General features: G+C 43.8%; 1 protein-coding gene across 3 annotated transcripts in view; it reads left to right on the plus strand.

The window, feature by feature from the left end:
• ADGRV1 (adhesion G protein-coupled receptor V1) overlaps positions 1 to 21,598 on the plus strand; it is a 774,317-nt gene that overhangs the window by 435,643 nt on the left and 317,076 nt on the right. For all 3 annotated transcript variants that reach the window (XM_073624499.1, XM_073624500.1, XM_073624501.1), the window contains one exon: positions 536 to 720. In XM_073624499.1, the coding sequence (XP_073480600.1) occupies positions 536 to 720 (185 nt within the window). The remainder of the gene's footprint in view (positions 1 to 535; positions 721 to 21,598) is intronic.

A 21,598-nucleotide genomic window follows, 5' to 3' on the forward strand; every position in this document is an offset into this window, starting at 1 on the left:
ATTATATATGTTTAGGGTGTTGGGATTGTCACTTTGGACTTTACTAGTTTGCTATTTGCACATGGTTCATTTGCACCATTATTATGTTGAACTATTTTATGTATGCTAATTTGTAGCACCAACTCCTTTACCTTTTTTTATTTACTAATCAAGTTCATACTTTCCTAAAGGGGCAGCTATACGATTTAATATCACTTCAGGCGCCACTACCAGCCACATTTTTTAATATAAGTGTTGGGGTAACAAGCAGCAAAGTCAGCAAATCATGCCCAAGTCTCTAGATGTACACTAACAACAACTGGTTTAATAGCTTAGATACAGCTTAAAATATGGAGCTATTTATCCAGCTTTGCCTATAGTTGTTTCAGGCTTGTTAACTCTCATCCTGCTGACTGTACAATGGAGAAATCATGTCTTCTGTGATGAGGTGTTGTAGGATAAATGTCAAGTATGAATCTAAAATAATAGCCTAGCAGTACAAACATTCCGCAGTGAATTCTAACATAACCTATGATCCTCTTTTTCTGATATTCAGATAGTAGGTGATGGTGAAACTGAAGTTCTAACTGAGGACAGCCGCATTTTATTTTATGACATACTGTGCAGCCTCATTAGCCCAGACCGCTTGGATACACGTGGATATAGCCCATTGATTGAAGTTACTGAGGTTTATGCCTTCTCCCTACTTACTGGTGTGACCTGTGGCTCTCCAGGTGTAAGGTAAAGTACGGTAATTGTTATCCAAAACGCTGTATTTCTTGCCCTTGTGAACTGTGTTGTTGTTTTCTGTTTAAAGTTTGTTCACTTTTATTCAGTTTTTTTTATATATATATTTTATCTTTAGGAGGCCTTTTAGACTGACGTACGCACATTTCATTGAGAAAAAAAAAAGAATAAAATAATTTTACACAGGGCATATAAATACTTGATGGAATCTATTTAAAGAGGAACTGCAGTCTGCTTACATAATTTGTAATAAAAACATCTTTGCCATTCTGAAGCTTTCCTCCAAATACTTTGCATATTATTTTATATATACTGTGAGTCTGTACTTGCCAAATATGCTGCAGAAATCTCCCTCCACTAAGTCTGGCTGCAGCCATTTTAACTGGGTAGCTGAAGCTGCTACTTGTTCACTTCCTGGATTTACACAGACACCAGGCATGTACTGGCCATCAGGACTACCGGGACTTTCCCGGTGGGCCGATGGCTCAGTGGGCCGGTTTCAGTGACAGGATCCTTTCATTCCTGGACAATACATTGTCCCTGGATTGCCCCCTGTGCCGATCTGATGCCCCCTAAAAAGGCCACCATCACCGCTTTACCGACTGTCACTTGTTCTGGCTGGGCAGGCCAGCCGAGACCCGCTTTAAGTTGTAGTTCCACAGCTGCTGGCTCACTGCCCGGAATGGTTGCTAGCCTCCTTGCCGCCTGGTGTGTAGCAACCAGTGACGTCACCAGAGCGATGCCCCAGAATACAGAGCGGAGGAGGATTTAACTCTGTGCGCGCCTAGTACTTAACTCCACCCACCTCCTCTGAGCTGAAGCCGAAACTAGTGGAGCCTGGAGGACATGTGCAGGACTGGGACACCATGCACAGGGAGCCGCCACGCCAACCTCCATTTCCTGGTTCTCATCTGACAGGTATATTGTGATCTGTGTGCTCCGCTGCTGCAGCTACACTTTCTTTCCCCACAGTCTCTCCACCATGTATAGTTCCAGCGCTGCTGGAGAACTCTTTCTGTGAGTGGGGGATCTGATGTTAAAGGGGGGTTATTTCTGAGAGTGGGGGATCTGATGTTAAAGGGGGGTTCATTCTGTGAGTGGGGGATCTGATGGTAAAGGGGGGTCCTTTCTGTGAGTGGGGGATCTGATGTTAAAGGGGGGTTCTTTCTGTGAGTGGGGGATCTAATGCTAAAGGGGGGTTCTTTCTGTGAGTGGAGGATCTGATGCTAAAGGGGGGTTCTTTCTGTGAGTGGGGGATCTGATGCTAAAGGGGGGTTCTTTCTGTGAGTGGAGGATCTGATGGTAAAGGGGGGTTCTTTCTGTAAGTGGAGGATCTGATGGTAAAGGGGGGGTACTTTCTGTGAGTGGAGGATCTGATGGTAAAGGGGGGTTCTTTCTGTGAGTGGGGGATCTGATGGTAAAGGGGGGTTATTTCTGTGAGTGGGGGATCTGATGGTAAAGGGGGGTTCTTTCTGTGAGTGGGGGATCTGATGGTAAAGGGGGGTTATTTCTCTGAGTGGGGGATCTGATGGTAAAGGGGGGTTATTTCTGTGAGTGGAGGATCTGATGGTAAAGGGGGTAATTTCTGTGAGTGGGGATCTAATGGTAAATGGAGGTTCTTTCAGTGAGTGGGGGATCTGATGATAAAGGGGGGCTCATTCTGTAAGTGGGGTCTCTGATGGTAAAGGGGAGCTCTTTCTGTATGCATAGGACGACAGTGGCAGTCAGGGATGTATCCAGTTGCCTTGGGGTGGGGGGGTGGTAAAATGCACCGTTGCCTAAGTACACAAAAATTCTTGCACTGGCCTGTCCTCAGGAACATGGATCAGGAGGCTATGTGTGAGTGGCCAGAGCCAGCTCTGCTGGAGCTGTCAGTGTCAGTTCACTGGGGGGCATGGCCGCCAGCTAGCTGTTGCACCCTGTTGCATTCTGGGAGTTGTAGTCCACACGCTCAAGCTCCCAGGGGGGGTGAAGGCATTGCTGAGGTGAAAGACCCTGACACCCCCAGGGCCAGCTGACCCCAAATCCCATCTATCCACCCCTCCATTTACCCTGCCCCAGTGCCCACCCAGTACCTCAAAAAAGGCCTAAACACTGTGGGTCCTGCTGGAAGATGGCCATGGCCTGTGGCCAGCTCCTTGCAGGGCCCACAGGTCAGTGGCCGGCTCCCAGCAGGACCCACTGCCCACTTTGCAGGGCAATCCTGGGAGGGTGCACCTCGAGCAATTGCGTATAGTTTATATGCTGTTTTTGTGCATGTCTGCAAAATTAAAGTGGGCCAGTCTGGAAGAAGTCCAGGGCCAAATTTTTGTCCCAGTCCAGCCCTGACAGACACCCAGAGGCACACCCTGCAGCTCTCATTGGCCCTCTTGTGTCTCATCCCCTCTCCCTTCCTGGCAAACTCTCAGGAGAGTGAGAGAGAGAGAGCTGTGCCTGATGTCATAACCCTAGGCTTTTTTCCAGATAAGAAACAGGAAGTGGGCTGTCTAAGGTATTTACTGGCAGAAAAAAAAATGTTTTACTATCCAAAGTTAAAACAACAAGGGCAGACGGTTTAAAAGATGGAAAGATGAAAAAGTGACTGAAGTTTCACTTTAATGTGGCCAAAATGCTCTCATATCCAATGTACACAAACCTTTTTGCCTAACACTATGTAGCTGGCAGTAACATACCTTCCATATCTTATGCATTTGCTTTTTCCGGAATTCTAATAATCCTTATGTATAGAACACTTTTCTGTTAAATGATTTGAAGCTTCATATTATTTCTTGAATTTTTGTTGATTGTACACGGTGCCTGTACCTATAATATCTCTTTAACCTTTTTGGAATTATCGAAACTTAACAAAACAGATCCCTCCATCCACCATCACCCCCCCCGATGCACTGTCATACTGTCATGTAGTAATTTGCACCATTTGCTCCCATGGCCTATTCTTTCTAATCTATTACATAACTGTCCAGAGCAGTCATTAGACATGATGACTCCCATATGGTCGCTGCACATTCCATAAATAAACCTTCTTCGGCTTTAAATATAAACTCATTAGGTCAAAGATTACTCATTAGGAAATTATAATGTAACTTCTTGTCCCTGTATTCCTACTGTTTTCCAATAAAACAAGAAAGGGCTCAGCCATGTGTCCAATACCTAAATAATACTGCAAGTACAAATACAATTTAAGAGTTACAGAAGAACAGTCCCTGCAAAAGAAGAACATGTTTCAAATCTATTCGATGGACTCGGCTTTCTAGCGTACAAACCGGTCGTCTGTGTGCTAGTCCGATGGACCAAAACTGACGCATGCTCTGAAGCAAGTACAAGACGAAAGCGCTCGGTCTGGTAAAACTATCCTTCGTATTGAAGCTAGCACATTCCTCTTCTGTGATCTTTTAATACAGCGCATTCTTTTTTTCTTTATAATGCGAGAGAAATTAAGTTGTTTTGCTGCTTATATTCACACAGAGTTCTCACAAACAACTTTCTTCATGATTTATCCTCATGTCATGACTAATATTATAGTTTTTAAAAGCCAGATCTCCAGAAATAAAGTAGAAAATTATTTTTTGGACTCATCTTTATTTTTTTAGATTTAAACAATATCTATTTTACAATGTGTGCTAAATTATACAAAATGTTAGTTTATTTATTTATTTATTTTGGAGTTTCAAGTTACCACAATAACCTTAATATATATTATTGTTTTAATGAACCTTAATGAGGTTGGTGTCCCTTGTTAATTAGACATAGGGGGGTTATTTTCAAAAGGCAAAATAATTTTTCACTACAAGTGCAAATTTTACTTGGAATTGCACTGAAAGAGCATTTGGAAGTGCATTCGCTGTGTATCCAAGGGGCATATGCAAGGAACCCCCCCCCCAAAAAAAACATTTCTCTTGCACATGATTGCATGATAAAATCAGCAGAGCTTCCCCTCATTTCAGATCTTTCCCTCAGATTTACAGCGACTGCACTTCCAACAAGTGCACTTGCAGTGCAATTTATAAAGTGCACTTTGCACTAGTACTTTGTACTTGAATTGCCAAATGATTTAGCCTTTTGTAAATAACCCACATAGTCTTTTTGACCTGTACCTGCCTACTCACAAACCAAATGTCCTTTTTGAATCAAAACACATAGTTAATAATGTAAGGTAAAGAAAAAATCTGTTTATTTTGGTAAAAAAGAAATGAGGAAGGCAACACTGGAGACACTTTTGGAATGTGTGAAGCCTTTTGTCCCCCAGGAGACACATCAAGTTTTTGGAAAATAAAATTGGTATCTTGCGACTAGGGAGCACAGTCAGAAGTCAGACCAGACAGAAGCCAGGCAATCACCTTCGACTCTTCTGTGGAGCCTTCCCTGCACGCTGCCCTGCAGCGTTCCCTCCACACTTTTCTGTAGCCTTCCTTGGAGGCTGTGCCTCTGGTGGTGTACTTGGGGCAGGAGGAGGAGGAGCAGCAGGAGGAGTGGCTTCATCTGCTATATAGGTTTTTTGAGTAAGCTCCCCTCTCAAGCCCTTCTGATATGCTTGAAAAATAAGACCCTCACAGAGGAGGCGTTGCCCCTTTTCTAGTTCTAGCAACCTGGTGGCCATATATGTTTCATAGGCCTCTTCAGCATTGGGTGGTGTGCTCATGATTTGGCTGGCTTCCCGAATGATGGCTAGTGATTCCTCCTCTGTTCTGGTCATCTTCCTGGGCCTTTTTGTGGTAATGCGGAGGGGAGGCACCTGACATTCCGTGAGGCTTCTACTGGGTCCAGCCACGGCCTCCTCCTCTCTCCCACTGGGCAAGGCCTCCTCCTCTATACCTCTGGGCACGGCCTCCTCCTGGCTGAGCTCATCCTGGGTAAAAAAAAGAGACATACCGGTAGTTGTAATTTTGGGTTACACAATCACACACAATTTTCAGCTCGTGACTTGCAAATATAATTCTAAACAAATAGTAAAGGCTATCTTTTGACCCCACCAGTATTGTAGCTGCTCACCAATATTTGAAGTATATTTTTGGCCACTACTGTCTAGTGATATGTCTACATATTAATAATTGTGATGAAGTCATTTTTGGTCAAGCACTTCAAAATTTTTTACGTTTACATCATTAATATCTACACAATCCCAAATTCACAAAAAAAGTATACCTGGCTGAAGCTGAGTGCATCCACTTTATCAAGGATGAAAGGGCCCAGTTCTTCCTGGGACTCCTCAGCTGGGGTGGAGGGAAGGGTGGAGGTGGAGGGAAGGCTGGAGGGAAGGGTGGAGGGAAGGGTCGAAAGTGATTGCCTTGCTTCTGTCTGGTCATCCAGAAATCACAGTTTTTGGTAGTACCACAGCTTTGGGACATAAACCTGGTCTGCTGCTGCTCCTGAACTGCGGGACTCCTGGATCTTATTGTGTTCCCGCCTGTGCATATTGCGCAAGATACCAATTTTACTGTCAACAAACTTAAGGTCTGCCTGGGGGACTCAAGTCTTCACAAATTCCAAAAGTGTGCCCAGTGTTGCCTTCCATACATCTCTATTAAAATATAATGGGTGCTTGACCTCCCACAGGTTTCTTTTTTCTTGATACGGATCAATGAAACGTGTCAAAAATTCAGCATCCTTAAAGAGATTAATTTTTGCTGAGAGTCAGAAGTGCACCGCTAGGTAGTGGACCCTAGGACCAACTGCTGCGGATTGAACCCTGGGAGGTTCAGGAAGCAGGTCTACTGGATCACTGACACAGATCCCACTGGGAGCTAGAGCATAGATTGCCCAGGGTGCGGAGTCTAAGAGCCAGCAGGTGTTCACCAGATCCTCTAGTGGTGAGGATGGACTGCACTGCAGTCTGGCTCCAGGTCACGGCCCCCAGGGTCTCACAGCTCACGCACACGGTAGACTACAGGAGAAGAGGAAGGAGGCAGCAGGCTGGAACAACAAGGAAAGTAAGGGACAAGCCAAGGTCGGGGCCACAAGCAGACAAGGACAACAGAGTTCACGCCAAGGTTCATGGTCACAGGCAAACAGGGATGGTCGGGGACACGCCAAAGGTCAGGGTCACGAGCAGACAGGAATAGTTAAGAACAGGCCAAAGTCGGGAACTGGAATCAGACATAGGAAACACAGCAAGTACAAACGAAATCTAACACACAATGGTTGATCAGCACTGCTGGCTTGCAGTGCACAGGTTAATATAGGGTTCCCTGATAGGAACTGGGGTAGAGCCATGCTAGAGGAGAGTTTACAAAAGCAGTCAGGTGAGGGTCAGCTGGTCTCTAGAGATGAACACATGGAGACAGGTAAGCTGACAAACAAACTCTATTGCATAACAATGAAGCTACGGTACACATATACACACACACACCAAACACATTGACCAAGCACACACCCACGATTAATCTTACCTTCATTTCTGACGCTCGCTAATTCTGCTCGGACATACGTAGGCCAGCGTAATAGCTTTATATACACTGCGCATGTGTCATGCTACGCCTGCGTCGCCCACCCCTGACGTTCTTTAGTATGATTTGTCCCCGCCCCTTCACTCTTTGTTGCGCAGTGGGAGTATACAGAGAAAGATGGCAGAGAGATTATCTGCAAGTAGCGCGGAGGAAAGCCCGGAGCCACAACCATCCAGATCCAGGAGGCGATATAAGGCCACCAACATGGCCGTTGAAGAGATGGTGGAGATGGTGTCCATATTGAGAAGGGAGGACTATGATGGCAAAAAAGGACCGAACACACGACCCAATATGCGGAAGGACAAAATAATGGCCTCAGTTGTCACCGCTCTTGACAAAAAATTTGGTATTAAACGGGCTAAAGAACAATTGAGGAAGCGGTGGTCTGACCTCAAAACTAGGGACCCTAAACAATATTGGCGAATAAAGAAGCTGCTTAAAAAAGTAAGTACTTGTTGTGTGTTCCTATTGAGATACTTAACTTGCATGCTGATCCATATGCTTTTCGTTTATACAGCAATGTTCGTAAAGACTGTTCTTTTGAATATACATATGATACTAAGGAAATTGTTTTTCGCCAAATACGATGGTACAGGGTTGGACATACATTTAGGTCTTGATAATTTGTCGTATTCCAAAAATGTGGTGATGTTGTGTAGATGTGTTTGAAACTATAATGCTTCTTCAAAAATGATTCAGTGTAATAAGGACAAGACACAGCAGATGTTTCCACATCTGGACTCACGAGCACTAGTGTACCATGTGACACCAGATACAATTTTTGAGGCTAATACACATAGGGGATAATTGAGGTGTCTGCATCTGTGAAACTTGCATGAAAATGTGTATTGTTTTGCATTTTTTGTCAGAGTGAATTTTAATCCTGTCTTCAAATTTTTTTTGGAAACAAAATGACAATTGTCTCCAACTTCTAACCAATGTTTCATATTCCTTTTTCATGACTGAAATATCACTGTGTTTTAACTATACCTTTTGTTTAATTCTCATAGGGGAGAAAAGACTCAGACAACAGTCCGAGGATCCCAGGACCCCCCCAAGTCACCAGCCTCAGGCAGCAATTAGCCCAAGCCCCAACCCAAGACCACGCCCACCCGATGAGCTGGAGGAAGGAGAGGTGAAGGAAGTGTGCGATATTTCCACCCCACCAAGTGAGTGACTGACACCCCAGCTTAAGTTAATCTATTTAGGCGTGCATATTTTTATAAATTTTTTTATCCACACATTTTAGGTGATGTTCTGGTTGTGGAAGGCCAAGCGGCGGAGCCATTTAGCACAGACAGTGCACAAAGACTAATTGGGCAGATAATGGTGTGGAATGGCCAAATTGACAGCATGAGAAATCGGCTGGACACCATGCAACGGGAAATGAAGAACATGATTGATGTTTTGGGCAGAATCTAATAACTTTTTGCCTAAAAACATCAATCATGTTCTTCATTTCATTGTCAAGTTTTATTTTTTTTAAATGTTTGAAGTTGTTAAATACTAATCTAAAAGTTTAGCAGATGCATACGGTGTGTCATCATGTGCTATCTTCCATCAGGGGATATCAATGTACTTGTTTTGTGTTTGCAACCCCTTCATCAGAATAATGTTAGTTTGTGAGAGGAACAAAGGGATTGCACACACAAAACACGTCCATTGCTCCCCCATGATGGGAGATAGCACATGTTAACGTGAACCTTTTTTACTCCCAAATTGTGAGCATCTGAAAATTTTTTGTTTTACATGGGTGACATCATCAGCACCATTATTAACATGTTGAACTTTGTAAGTTCCTGTTATTTTTTGTTCTTATGTTTTTAAAAACCCTGTTGTCAAGCCTAATTTTGTAAACAATGAATATTTTTAACAAATATGCCTAAACTAAAAAATATATATATATATATATTTTTTTTCCTAAAAAAAAAAAAAAAAAAAAAACATAAACACGTTCAAACAAAATGCACCTTTCAAAGTGCACACAGTAAAATGTTTTTACTACTACAATGTGTGTGGCTTATTATTGATCAATAACAGATTGTTATTTTTTTGTGTGGTTACAGTGACAAAGGACCTTATTAACTAAAGGGAAATGCACTTGCCACTACAAGTGCACTAGGAGACAGACAAAACTAAATGCAAACAAGAATCAAAGCAAGAGATTTTTGCCAAAATTTTTTTTATTTTTTTAAATAAAAGATTAAAGCTCTTGTTGCATTGCAATGGCCCCCCGACCATTAAAATAATTGACATATCTGTCACGCACTCTACGGCATTTGGAGGGCCAAGCCAATACGGCCACTATCCAGTCCTGTGAGTGGACCTTAACCATTAAGTCCAGCCTCAGGCCCAACTGACGTAAGACATGCCAATGAATGATGTCTCAAAAAATTATGCAGCAAGCCATGATTACATAATTGATCTTGTATTCTGCAAGATTTATTGCGGAGAGGAACAAATAGAACCGGCTGGCCAGAATCCCAAAGGCATTCTCCACAACTCTTCTTGCTCTGGCCAGCCGGTAATTAAATACCCTCCTCTCAGGGGTGAGGACCCTTTGGGGGAATGGCCTCATCAAGTGCTCGCCGAGAGCAAACGCTTCATCAGCGATGAAAACTGAGGGGAGTCCATCCACGTTCTGTTTATCAGGTGACAATCCCAGGCCACCAGTCTGGAGACGCTGGCACAGCTCGGTCTGTGCAAAGACTCCTCCGTCCGACATCCGGCCGTTCTTCCCCACGCCCACGAACATAAAGTCCAATTGTGCTGAGACCACCGCCATCAAAACTACACTATGAAACCCCTTATAGTTATAGTAATAAGACCCTGAATGGGGTGGTGGCACAATGCAGACATGCTTCCCATCGATCGCTCCGACACAGTTGGGAAAGTCCTAATAGTCAGCGAACTGGGAGGCCACAGTCTGCCATTCCTGTGTGTTCGAAGGAAACTGTGGAGTCAAACAAGAAAAAAAAAATATAAGTACTTTTAAACATAACTTTGATATCAGATTACACAAAAACATTCTTGAACAACAGCGGTCGAACAATATTAATATGTGTTATTTTTATAAAAAATTAGAAAAACATAAGGCCCACTTATAAGATTACTCACCCCCTCTGATGGACCATTGATCAATTTGTATGTGGGGGGAGGGGTTCTAATTTGGGCCAAGAACACACCTGACAGTTGCAGACATTTGAGGGGGTTAGGGAGGGGTTATAATTTGGGCCAAGAACACACCTGACAGTTGCAAACATTTGAGGGGGTGGGGGAGGGGTTCAAATTTGGGCAAAAAACACACCTGGCAGTTGCAAACATTTGAGAGGGTGGGGGAGGGGTTCTAATTTGGGCAAAAAAACACACCTGGCAGTTGCAAACATTTGAGAGGGTGGGGGAGGGTAAAACAGTACAATGGAGCTGACAATATACATTGTTCAAGGAACTATAGGCTAGAGGTATAAATGGACCCAGGATTTCACGGTGGGGAGGTTATTGAAGGTGAATATGCATGTAGGCCAAAAAATGATTAATGTAAAAAAACAGGCATGCATGAAGATAAAGGGGACATTCACAGCATATTCCAAGCATGGGAATTTAGGTATCGAGGACATTTAGACAATACATTAGCAAACATTAAATACATATCATGTAAGGTTAAAGGATAAAACTTACCTTCATATAGTCCTTCTGCAGGACCTGAATAATAGCAGAACAGGTCACTGGGATTATGATCCCCAGAGCCTGGGGGGAGATGCCTGTCGAGAACTTCAAGTCCTGAAGACTTCTCCCAGTCGCCAAGTAAGGTAAAGTGGCAACTAGCCTCTGCTCCGCAGTGATGGCTTGCCTCATGCAGATATCCTGCCTGCAGATAAAAGGGGTCAGCATAGCCAGCAGACGTTCAAAAACGGGGTCCGTCATCCTGAGAAAATTCTTGAAATCCTCAGGATTATTCTCACGGATGTCACGGAGCAAAGGCATGTGCGAGAATTGGTCACGCTGGCGCAACCAATTCTTCGTCCATTAACTCCTCCTCGCCCTGTTCATGGACTGAACTCGGGTCAAAGTATTAACCCCAACACCAAGTCCCCACGCAGCACAAACTCAAGAACGAGTACGTCCACGTACCATGGCTTCAAAACGGTCGGCTGGTCAAACAAACTTAGAACAAACGCACTAAAGAACAGCAAGGCCTATGAAGAGCGACCTGAAGATCAGGAACGGGCGGACCAGAACGGCCTGCTAGGCAGGTTACGAACTGACCAACACGCACTGAAAAGCAGATACAAACCTCACAAGCACAAACTGAACCACAGAAAACGTTCGAAATAAGCTGAAGTGTGAAAAGCGCAAATCGTCTCTAACCAAACTTCTACTAACACAAGATAAAAACGAGATTAGCAGAAGGAGCCCAAAGGGTGGCGTAGTGGGGCTTGAACTTCCTTTTTCTAGTCCCGCCGTACATGCTGTATGTCACCGCGTTCAAAACCATTGGACTTTTGGAGTGATCGTGTGTGTCCAAGTCCGTCCGTTTGTAAGTCCGGCGCACCTATGCTACAAAGTCCGTCGGAAAGATCGCCGGACCAAGTATGCCGGAAAGTCCGCTCGTGTGTATGCGGCATAAGAACCACAAACCAAAAATGCTATTTGATTAATTTTTAATATTCAAAGAAAACTCACCCAACCATCCACGTCTCCACACTTTATTTCGCTGAGGAACCACTTTGAAAAGCACTCCCTAGCATTTCTGGCTGTGGCCATCTTGAGTAAGGGCAGATGATTCATGTAACATTTACTTTCTGGGATCCATCTGCATGCTCAAGCATGTAGGCAGGAGGGTGTGCTTAGCTGAGAAACCCCCCCCCCCCCTTCCCTCCTGAAGATTTCTGGGATGTCTGACATCATTTGCCTAGGCATGGAAACCAGGAAGTAACTGAAGAAATGTGAATAAAACGGTTTAAAACAAGCAAATATGATATACTTTCCTATCTATTTACTAATGCTAACAGCATAAGGATTAAAAACAGTTAATGTTGATTTAGCCTAGGTTTACACTGATCTGGGTTTGAAATCGTGCCAGTTCAGCTGAACGATTTCAAACCCACGTGTCAGTCCGACTTCGGGAGCAATTTCAAAGACATCTTTGCGGGTTCATGCACAGATGTCTATTGAAATCGCACCTGAAGTCGCCAAAAGTAGTGCAGGAACTACTTTTGGGAATTGGTGCACATTCCATAAATAAAACTTCTTTTGCTTTAAATATAAACTCATTAGAAGATTAGGTCAAAAATTACTCATTAGGAAATTATAATGTAACTTTTTGTCCCTGTATTCCTACTGTTTTCCAATAAAATAAGAAAGGGACCAGCCATGTGTCCAATACCTAAATATTGCTGTGGATACAAATACAATTAAAAGTTACAGAAGAACAGTCCCTGCAAAAGAAAAAGGCCAGAAAGCAAATATGATTGCTACTAACAGAATACTTCGACTCCCTCTTTACAAGAAGTCAAAATGTGCTTGTGTATAAGAGATTGTTTGGTTTCTACACAGTTCAAAAATTTTCACTTTTTCATGATGAAGATTTCTTCATGCCATTTAATGCGGATTCTATACACCTGATTATTTTGCACTTTTTGCATGAGGACTTTTTGCACTCTAAAGCACTGATTCTGGAGCTACAAGTCATTTGATCATTGATAAAAAAATCTTCACTCAACTTGATCAAAGTGAAACAGAAATAATTACAACAGCTAATGGACAGTATATCAATATAAGTAAGAAGCGGCACTAAATCCTGATCAATCATGAATTATCATATGGTATATGATGTGGCATGGAAACAATTAAACATGCAGTGAATGAAATATGAGCAAAATAACATAAAAAATGTAAAAACAATCAATCATATGAACATGATATAATGAAATAGGTGCAAAATCCAGTGTTAGGTAACATAAAAAAAGTCCTTCCAATGAAATGGACAGTATATGATCACAGAGGAAAAGTGAAAATATATACACTCCCTTGTATGCTAAACAGTCACCAAAAAGATACCTATGAAAAATGGACTATATGTTCCTGCTCTTAAAAGTAACCTGCTGTCATTAAAAAAGCTCACCAATCAATAATACTCAGTGACATTCAGAGGTATTATCAGAACCGAAGCTACATACTGGCTAAAGGAAAAATCACAGATGAACTGTATCAGCTGAAGTGCAGTAAAGTGACCTTTGCAATGGAAAGAAACCTGACCTGAAACACATGAAGAAAAGCATACGTACATGTACCTAATGAAAAGTGTACAGCATGGGAACCTTGTGCTAAGGACAGTATATTTGTCTACTACAGTGAGTCTCAAAAGGGTTATAACATTTTGCATTCAGACACCAATAAGTTAACAATGAGCAGAATTGTAATTATTAGTGTAGTGACCTCTCGGACCTCTAGAGGCCTGATGGTGACCTCCAGAGTCAGGGAGAGCTGAAATCCTTCCTTGTAGAGTGGGTTAACAGGCATGGTGGGTGTAATGCAAGAAGAAATGATGGGCAACATTCACTTTTTGAATGCGAACAAGAGATTTATTGTCTCTTAACAAGAATTGTGGGAGAGCGGCTTAGGGCCAGGACACCCTTAGGTAGATGTAATGGTAATTGGCAGACTCCGAGACACTATAGGTAGAAAGCTATACAGGGAAAGGCCTCCAGCCTCAGGCAGCCTAGCAGCCAGGTGTCCCTGGGAAAGGCCTCTGGCTTCCGGACTAGCAACCTGGGGTGACATAACACATGTCCACCTAGACAGCTGTCCAGGTGGCACAGAACCCCGATCACCTGACTCCACCCAAATAAATAGGCTCTCCCAGCAGGCTAAAGGATGAAAGAAACCCCTGCCAATTAGCTAAGACACCCCATCCATTCATAATCTGGTCTTACTATGCCCTTGCCGATCTAATGTCACCAACCACAGTGCCACCTAGTGACAGAAAAGAAAGGGTGCAGCAATTCCAGAATTAGAGAGGAATCAGTGGATCTTCTAACAATTAGCCAGGACAATGACTACCTGGCAAACTAAATTTGTTAGCAACCCTGCCTAAACACCAATGAAACTACATCACTACATCAGTGAAACACTTACATTTCAAAAGCCTTATGAAGTGATGTAGTCAGCACCATCCGAACAACAACCTGAGCAAGAAGCCCCACATATACTGCATTAAACAAAGGAAGAGAGCATCAATGAAAATGACCACATTCTACATGGCCTATTTTAATATGACGGAAATGTGGGAGCTCTCCCATCCTGGGTGGATGTCATATGACATCCTCCCAGGATCATGACTAGCTCCCGCCCCACGTGCTGCACTTCGACGCAATTTGTCACCTGCTTTGCCACCTGCTGTGTCCTGCTGTGTACCGGTCCACTGCCGTTTCAGTTTACCAGGCCACTGCAAGTAACGTGATCATTGTGACCAATCACAGCAGATCACATGACAATTGTTTTTTTTCCAATTAACGAGGTGTTTTTATTTGAAGAGCAAATTACATACAGGTTACATAAATCCATGGTACAGTGACATTTTGTTCGGGTTACAGTAAAAACAACTGCATGACGGAAGTATTGAGCAGAACATTCATATACAGATTGTCATATTACATACATTTGAGCAATTGTGCAATAGGGGGACATCACATAACCAGATTCTGATACTTTAATAAGATTCACCGGCCCCTAAATGTGTTAGTCAGACAGCCTATTACAGGTGGAGGCATTTTCTAACCAGGTGTTCCATATCCTGCCATATTTGGTCGGGCATCCCCCGTGGGCATAAATTTCCTTTTTATATGGCAGGACATTGTTAACAGCAGATATCCACTCGTGAAGCGTTGGAGGCGCAGTTTGCAACCATTTTCTAGCTATCAGTAATCTAGCAATAAACAGCGACTCCTGGAGAAATATTTTATGAAATTTATCCGAATCAGGGTCAGGGAACACCCCCAGCAGGCACTGTTTAGTGCATAGCGTTAGAGGAGAGCCCATTTCATCATGGATGAACTTCACTATCTGGGACCAATAATCTTGTATTGCTGGACATAACCAAAGGAGGTGGAAGAAGGTGCTGAAAGAGCTATCACATCGGGGGCATTGTGGATTTTGATTAGGCTTGTACTTGACAAGGTGAAGAGGGGTCAGATATGATCTGTGTATAATATAGAGCTGCGTGAGGCGGTCTGACAATTTAGTGGAAACTTTTTGCAGGTATCTAGGGCGTCTTCCCACTCATCATCCTCCAGCCCATCACATGACAATTGTACACAATGGATGGCTTCCATTCAAACCATTCATTGTGTACTATTGTGTTGATCTCTGTTTGGTCACTGTGATCACATGGTACAGACAGGGCCAATCACAGCTAATCACAATAGTACACACTGAATGAGTGGATTTTATTCAGAAAAAATGGTTGCTTATAACAGTGATTATCATTGTTATAAGTTAGCAGTAAGAAGGGTTGCTGGTTCGAATCCCAACCACGACACTACCTGTCTGGAGTTTGCATGTTCTCCCTGTGCCTGCATGGGTTTCCTCCAGGTACTCCGGTTTCCTCCCACACTCCAAAGACATGCTGGTAGGTTAATTGGATCCTGTCTAAATTGTCCCTAGTATGTATAAATGTGAGTTAGAGACCCTTAGATAGTAAGCTTCTTGAGGGTAGGGACTGATGTGAATGTACAATGTATATGTAAAGCGCTACGTAAATTGATGGCGCTATATAAGTACCTGAAATAAATAATAAATAAATACGTGAGCATAGTGTGTGAAAAAAAACCTGATCATCTCACCAGAGTAGTACAGTTTTACTATGGTAACAGTGTATTGCTTTGGTCCCTGTATGTTTTTACATACTGTCACCAGCCAGTTTTCCTGATCACCACCATAACAACAGTTATATGATGACACTGAACTGTACTGCAATGGTGACAGTATTTAAAGAAAAAAGATGTGAAATAAAAAAAAATGTTTTTTGATTTGTTAATTTTCCAAAAAACATTTTTATAAATTTTTTATTTAAATGTATTGCTATTACAAGGGAAGAACACAATCCCTTGTAACAGCTGGGGCATGTAACAGGTACTCTTTATTGAGAGATCCCTCCTCTGCCCTCCAAAGCATCTGATGAAACTGAGATCGGTTTGATCAGATGTTTGCCTGCTCAGTAAACAAACTTTTGCCTAAAAGCCAGTCACCAGCTGTAGAAATTGATACCAGGATCATGGCTGCAGTCCTTCACATGCTGTATGTGAAATAAACAAGTTTAATGGAATAATGAAATAAATGTGGTATATGCAGGTGGCTCCTTATCTAGCACACCCATAGAAGGAAACTATAGTCAGGTAAACCCCTCCTACACTTTTACAGTGTTTGTAAAGTCAAAGAAAGATTACTGCCATCCCCTCAGTTCTACCAAGCTATACTACACAGTGTAAATGTTTGTATAAAATTATGCTGCTAAATACCTTATTTCAGAATGTTTCTGTTTGGTCACGTGAGCTCTGGCCGCTCTTTTCCCCCTATCTAAGGGCTACAGCTGATGGGGCGGGGATCACCCTCTGACATCAGCCGGGAGGTCATGTGACCGCTGTGCTGTCCGCTCAGTCCCTCCTGGCCTCCTATGAGATCCCGAAGCAGTGATACCTGCTGTTGCAATATATATGTACACCTGTAAAAAAAATAGACAGGTAGTGGGTTTTGGGGGGCTGTTTCAACACAATATTAGTTTGACCTTAATTTCTAAAGTTGCTGGAACATAGACCAGTTATCTGCCAAAAAAGTGCAATTTAGGTTTGCTTTCCCTGTGAGATAAACAGTTGTGTTATTTTATAAAACTATATATAAGTGATGCATATCAAACATGGTACACACCTTTTGAAGCAAAACATTTTCAAGGCTATTGCCCTGTACACACGGTCGGACATTGTTCGGACATTCCGACAACAAAATCCATGGATTTTTTCCAACAGATGTTGGCTCAAACTTGTCTTGCATACACATGGTCGCACGAAGTTGTCTGAAAATCTGATCGCTCTGAACGCCGTGACGTAAAACAGGTACGTCGGGACTATGAACGGGGCAGTAGCCAATAGCTTTCGTCTCTTAATTTATTCTGAGCATGCATGGCACTGTGTGTGCGACAACTCATCAGAGGTAAGCATATCGTACTGTACAAAAGGTATAAACAGGTTAACATGATGACAGGTAACCAAAAAGCCTCTTAACCACTTAAGGGCCAGCCTCGTTTTGGAATTTAGGTGTTTACATGTTTAAAACAGGTTTTTTTGCTAGAAAATTACTTAGAACCCCCAAACATTATATATAGTTTTTTTTCTAACACCCTAGAGAATAAAATGGCGATCATTGCAATACTTTTTCACACCGTATTTGCGCAGCCGTCTTACAAGCACACTTTTTTTGGAAAAAAATCACTTTTTTGAATAAAAAAATAAGACAACAGTAAAGTTAGCCCAATTTTTTTTTATATTGTGAAAGATAATGTTACACCGAGTAAATTGATACCCAACATGTCACGCTTCAAAATTGCGCCCGCTCGTGGAATGGCGTCAAACTTTTACCCTCAAAAATCTCCATAGGTGACGTTTAAAAAATTCTGCAGGTTGCATGTTTTGCGTTACAGAGGAGGTCTAGGACTAGAATTATTGCTCTCACTCTAATGATTGTGGCGATACCTCACATGTGTGGTTTGACCGCCATTTTCATATGCGGGCGCTACTCCTAACATATGCGTTCGCTTCTGCGCGCAAGCTTGTCGGGACGGGGGGGTTTTTAAAAAAAAAAAAAAATTATTTTTATTATTTATTTTACATGATTTTATTTATTTTTACACTGTTTTAAAAAAAATTGTATCACTTTTATTCCTATTACAAGGAATGTACACATCCCTTGTAATAGAAAAAAGCATGACAGGATCTTTTAAATATGAGCTCTGGGGTCAAAAAGACCTCATATTTACACTAAAATGCAATAAAAAAAAAAAAAAAAAGTCATTGAAAAAAATGACATTGAAAAAAATGTGCCTTTAAGACGTATGGGCGGAAGTGACGTTTTGACGTCGCTTCCGCCCTGCAGTGTCATGGAGACGAGTGGGCGCCATCTTAGCCTCACTCGTCTCCAGGCACAGAAAGGGGACATACGCGATCACCTCCGCCGCTACCGACGGCTCCGGTAAGCGGCGGAGGGCACCGGATCGCGGCAGGAGGGGGGGCCCTCTCCCGCCACCGATAAAAGTGATCTTGCATCGAATCCGCTGCAGAGACCACTTTTATCTGAAAGCTGACTGCCGCACAAAAACGGGGATACCGGGGTTATGGCAGCTAGCTGCTGCCATAACACCGATATCCGCCGCCAAACTTAGGATGTACATCGGCGTGCGGCAAGTGGTTAATGAAGAGAGCATAGTCAAAACATAAAAGCGTATACAGCATGGGAGGTTTGTAAGGCCCTTTTCACAAGATAGACCCGTTCGGATCCGCCTATCTGTTTTTCAGGCGGATCCGAGCGGGCCACCCATTGACTTGTATGGGCAGGCATATGTCAGTGGAGATGTGTGCGCTGACACCCGCCTGCCATCTGATCCGATAAGATCTGCTCAAAACAGACGTATGGCAATATGTTCGCCATCCATTCAGTGGATGGGATCAGATGAAAATGGACAGGCGGATCCATTTTAGTTTGATCTCCCATAGAGGACAGCAGGGCTCTGACAGGTCCATCCCTGCACAGTGAGCAGAGACAGACCTGTCATCTGCAGGTTCGATGGGGATCAATAGAGCGATTTCCCGCTGAGCTGGCTGAGTCCAGTGAATGGATCCGCCCCATGTGAAAGGGGCCTAAAACTTGCATAAGGAAGAATCAGTAATTGTCAAGTAGAGGAAGAAATATGATCTACAAAACATTAAATCAGAAGGAAAATAAGGCGAAGAACAGTAAAAGGCAAGAGGTTAACTAGGTCAGGGACTCCCAGGGGGTCTCTTATCCAGCTTAAAGAGGTAATAAACCCAAAACTAAAAATTTAATATATTGCAGCTTACCAATCATTAGATGTGGTGGCTGCATCAGTTTTCTTTTCTTATGCCGCGTACACACAAGCGGAATTTCCGACAGAAAGAGTCCAATAGGAGCTTTTTATCGTATATTCCGACCGTGTGTATGCCCCATCGGACTTCTTCCGTCGAAAATTCAGACGGACTTAGATAGAGAACATGTTCTATATTTTTCCGATGGAACAAATTACTATAGGAGAAAATGCTCGTCTGTATGCTGTTCCGATGCACCAAGTTTGCAGAGGCATTCGATCCTGCCTCCTCTGAGATACTAAGGATCACATGATCCTCAGCCACCTCCTCCCAGCCACGTACAACTCCATGGGTTTCTGGGGACTGCAAAAGATCCCTTGAAGACTGCTGCTGATGCTGAGTGTTATCCTCCACCTCCATGCTGACACAATCGATGGGCCTGCAGGAATACTAGTATCTGGAAAAGGAGGCCTCAAGAGGTAAGGAAGTCCTCCTCTTCCTCCCGCTGTTTTGCCTCAAGTGCCCTGTCCATTATTCCACGAAGCGTGTGCTCCAACAGGAAGACAAGAGGGACAGTATCACTGATGCATGCACTGTCACTGCTCACCATCCTTGTGGCCTCCTCAAATGGTGACAGGACAGTGCATGCATCCTTGATCAGTAGCCATTGGCGGGGCGAAAAAAAGATAATCTCCCCTGACCCTGTCCTGGTGCCATACTCACACAGGTACTCATTGATGGCCCTCTGCTGCGTGTTCAGCCGCGGAAGCATTGCCAATGTTGAATTCCACCTGGTGGGCATGTCACAGGTGAGGCGGTTCTTGGGCAGGTTGCATTTTCTTTGAATGTCAGCCAGCCGAACACTGGAATTATATGACCGTCAGAAATGACCACAGACTTTCCTGGCCTGCCTCAGGAGATCCTGTAAGCCAGGACGTGAGCCAAACAGGGAACATGGGTCAAGTGTCCCTGTCGGAGGGCAGAGAGGAGGTTGGTGCCATTGTCGCATACAAACATTCCTGGCTGAAGCTGGCATGGCATCAACCACCTCTGAGCCTGCCCCTGCAGAGCTGACAGAATCTCTGCCCCAGAGTGGCTCCTGTCTCCTAAGCAGACCAACTCAAGCACCGCATGGCATCTTTTTTCCTGAGTGCTTGCATAGCCCCTTGAACGCCTACGGAGCACCGCTGGTTCAGAGGAGAAATATGCAGAGAAAGAGGCCATAGAGGAAGAAGAGGACGGGGTGGAGGAAAGAGCTGTGGCAGAATCACCACTAGCATTTTGGAGGCATGGTGGCGGAACAAGCTCCAACAATACTGAACCCTGTCCTGCATCCTTCCCAGCTGCCAGCAGAGTTACTCAGTGCGCCGTGAAAGAAAGGTAACGTCCCTGTCCATGCCTGCTGGACCATGAGTCAGCAGTAATATGCACTTTACTGCTGACCGCCCTGTCCAACAAGGCCAAGACATTGCCTTCCACATTCTGGTAGAGAGCCAGAATGGCCTTCCATGAAAAGAAATGGCATTTGGGAACCTGCCACTGAGATATCGCACATTCCACAAATTCACGAAAGGGGGCAGAGTCTACCAGCTGAAAAGGCAGCAAACTGCAGTGCTAGCAATTTGGCCAAGCTAGCATTCAGACGCTGAGCATGTGTATGGCTGGGACCAAATTTCTTTCAACGGTTTAGCAACTGGGGTAGGGAAATTTGCCTGCTAAAATCCAATGTTGGTGTACCACTAGCAGATTGGCCGCAAGTACTTGGGACACCTATTTCTATACCTTAATTCTTCTCAGTGCAGGTTTCTGAGAGGACTGGAGGTATAGTGGGGTTGAGGTCCGCCTTGTTCTTTGATGTGGGTCTTTTAAGTGCTGTTGCCAACGGACTGCATGGGAGGTCGTCATATGTCTGGTCAAGCATGTGGTGCCCAAGCTGCTGCTGTTTTGGCCACGCTTGATACGCTTCAGACATATGTTGCAAACATCAACATTGTGATCTGCTGCGCACGTGTCAAAAAAGGCCCACACCAAAGAACTTTTCAAAATATGTGGGGAGTCAGCAGTGCCCTGCACTTGCTTAGCTCTGCGGTGTGATGCAATAGGGTGGCTGCCCTTAAGCTGCCCCCTGGAGGGCATCCTGCCTCGTTGGAGATGTGCCTCCTCCTCCTCTCTTCTATCAGGCACCCAAGTAGAGTCAGTGACCTCATCATCCCCTCCCTCCTCGTCACTGGAGCAAACTTGGCAGTGTGCTGCAGCTTGGGGAACATGACTGTCGGTTTCTTGACCTTCTTGGGCACCCCCTCTCTCTAGGCTCACGTTACTCCCTTCCTCAACCTG

The sequence above is a fragment of the Aquarana catesbeiana genome, linkage group LG01 (genome assembly GCF_042186555.1).
Source record: "Aquarana catesbeiana isolate 2022-GZ linkage group LG01, ASM4218655v1, whole genome shotgun sequence".
NCBI lineage: Eukaryota > Metazoa > Chordata > Amphibia > Anura > Ranidae > Aquarana > Aquarana catesbeiana.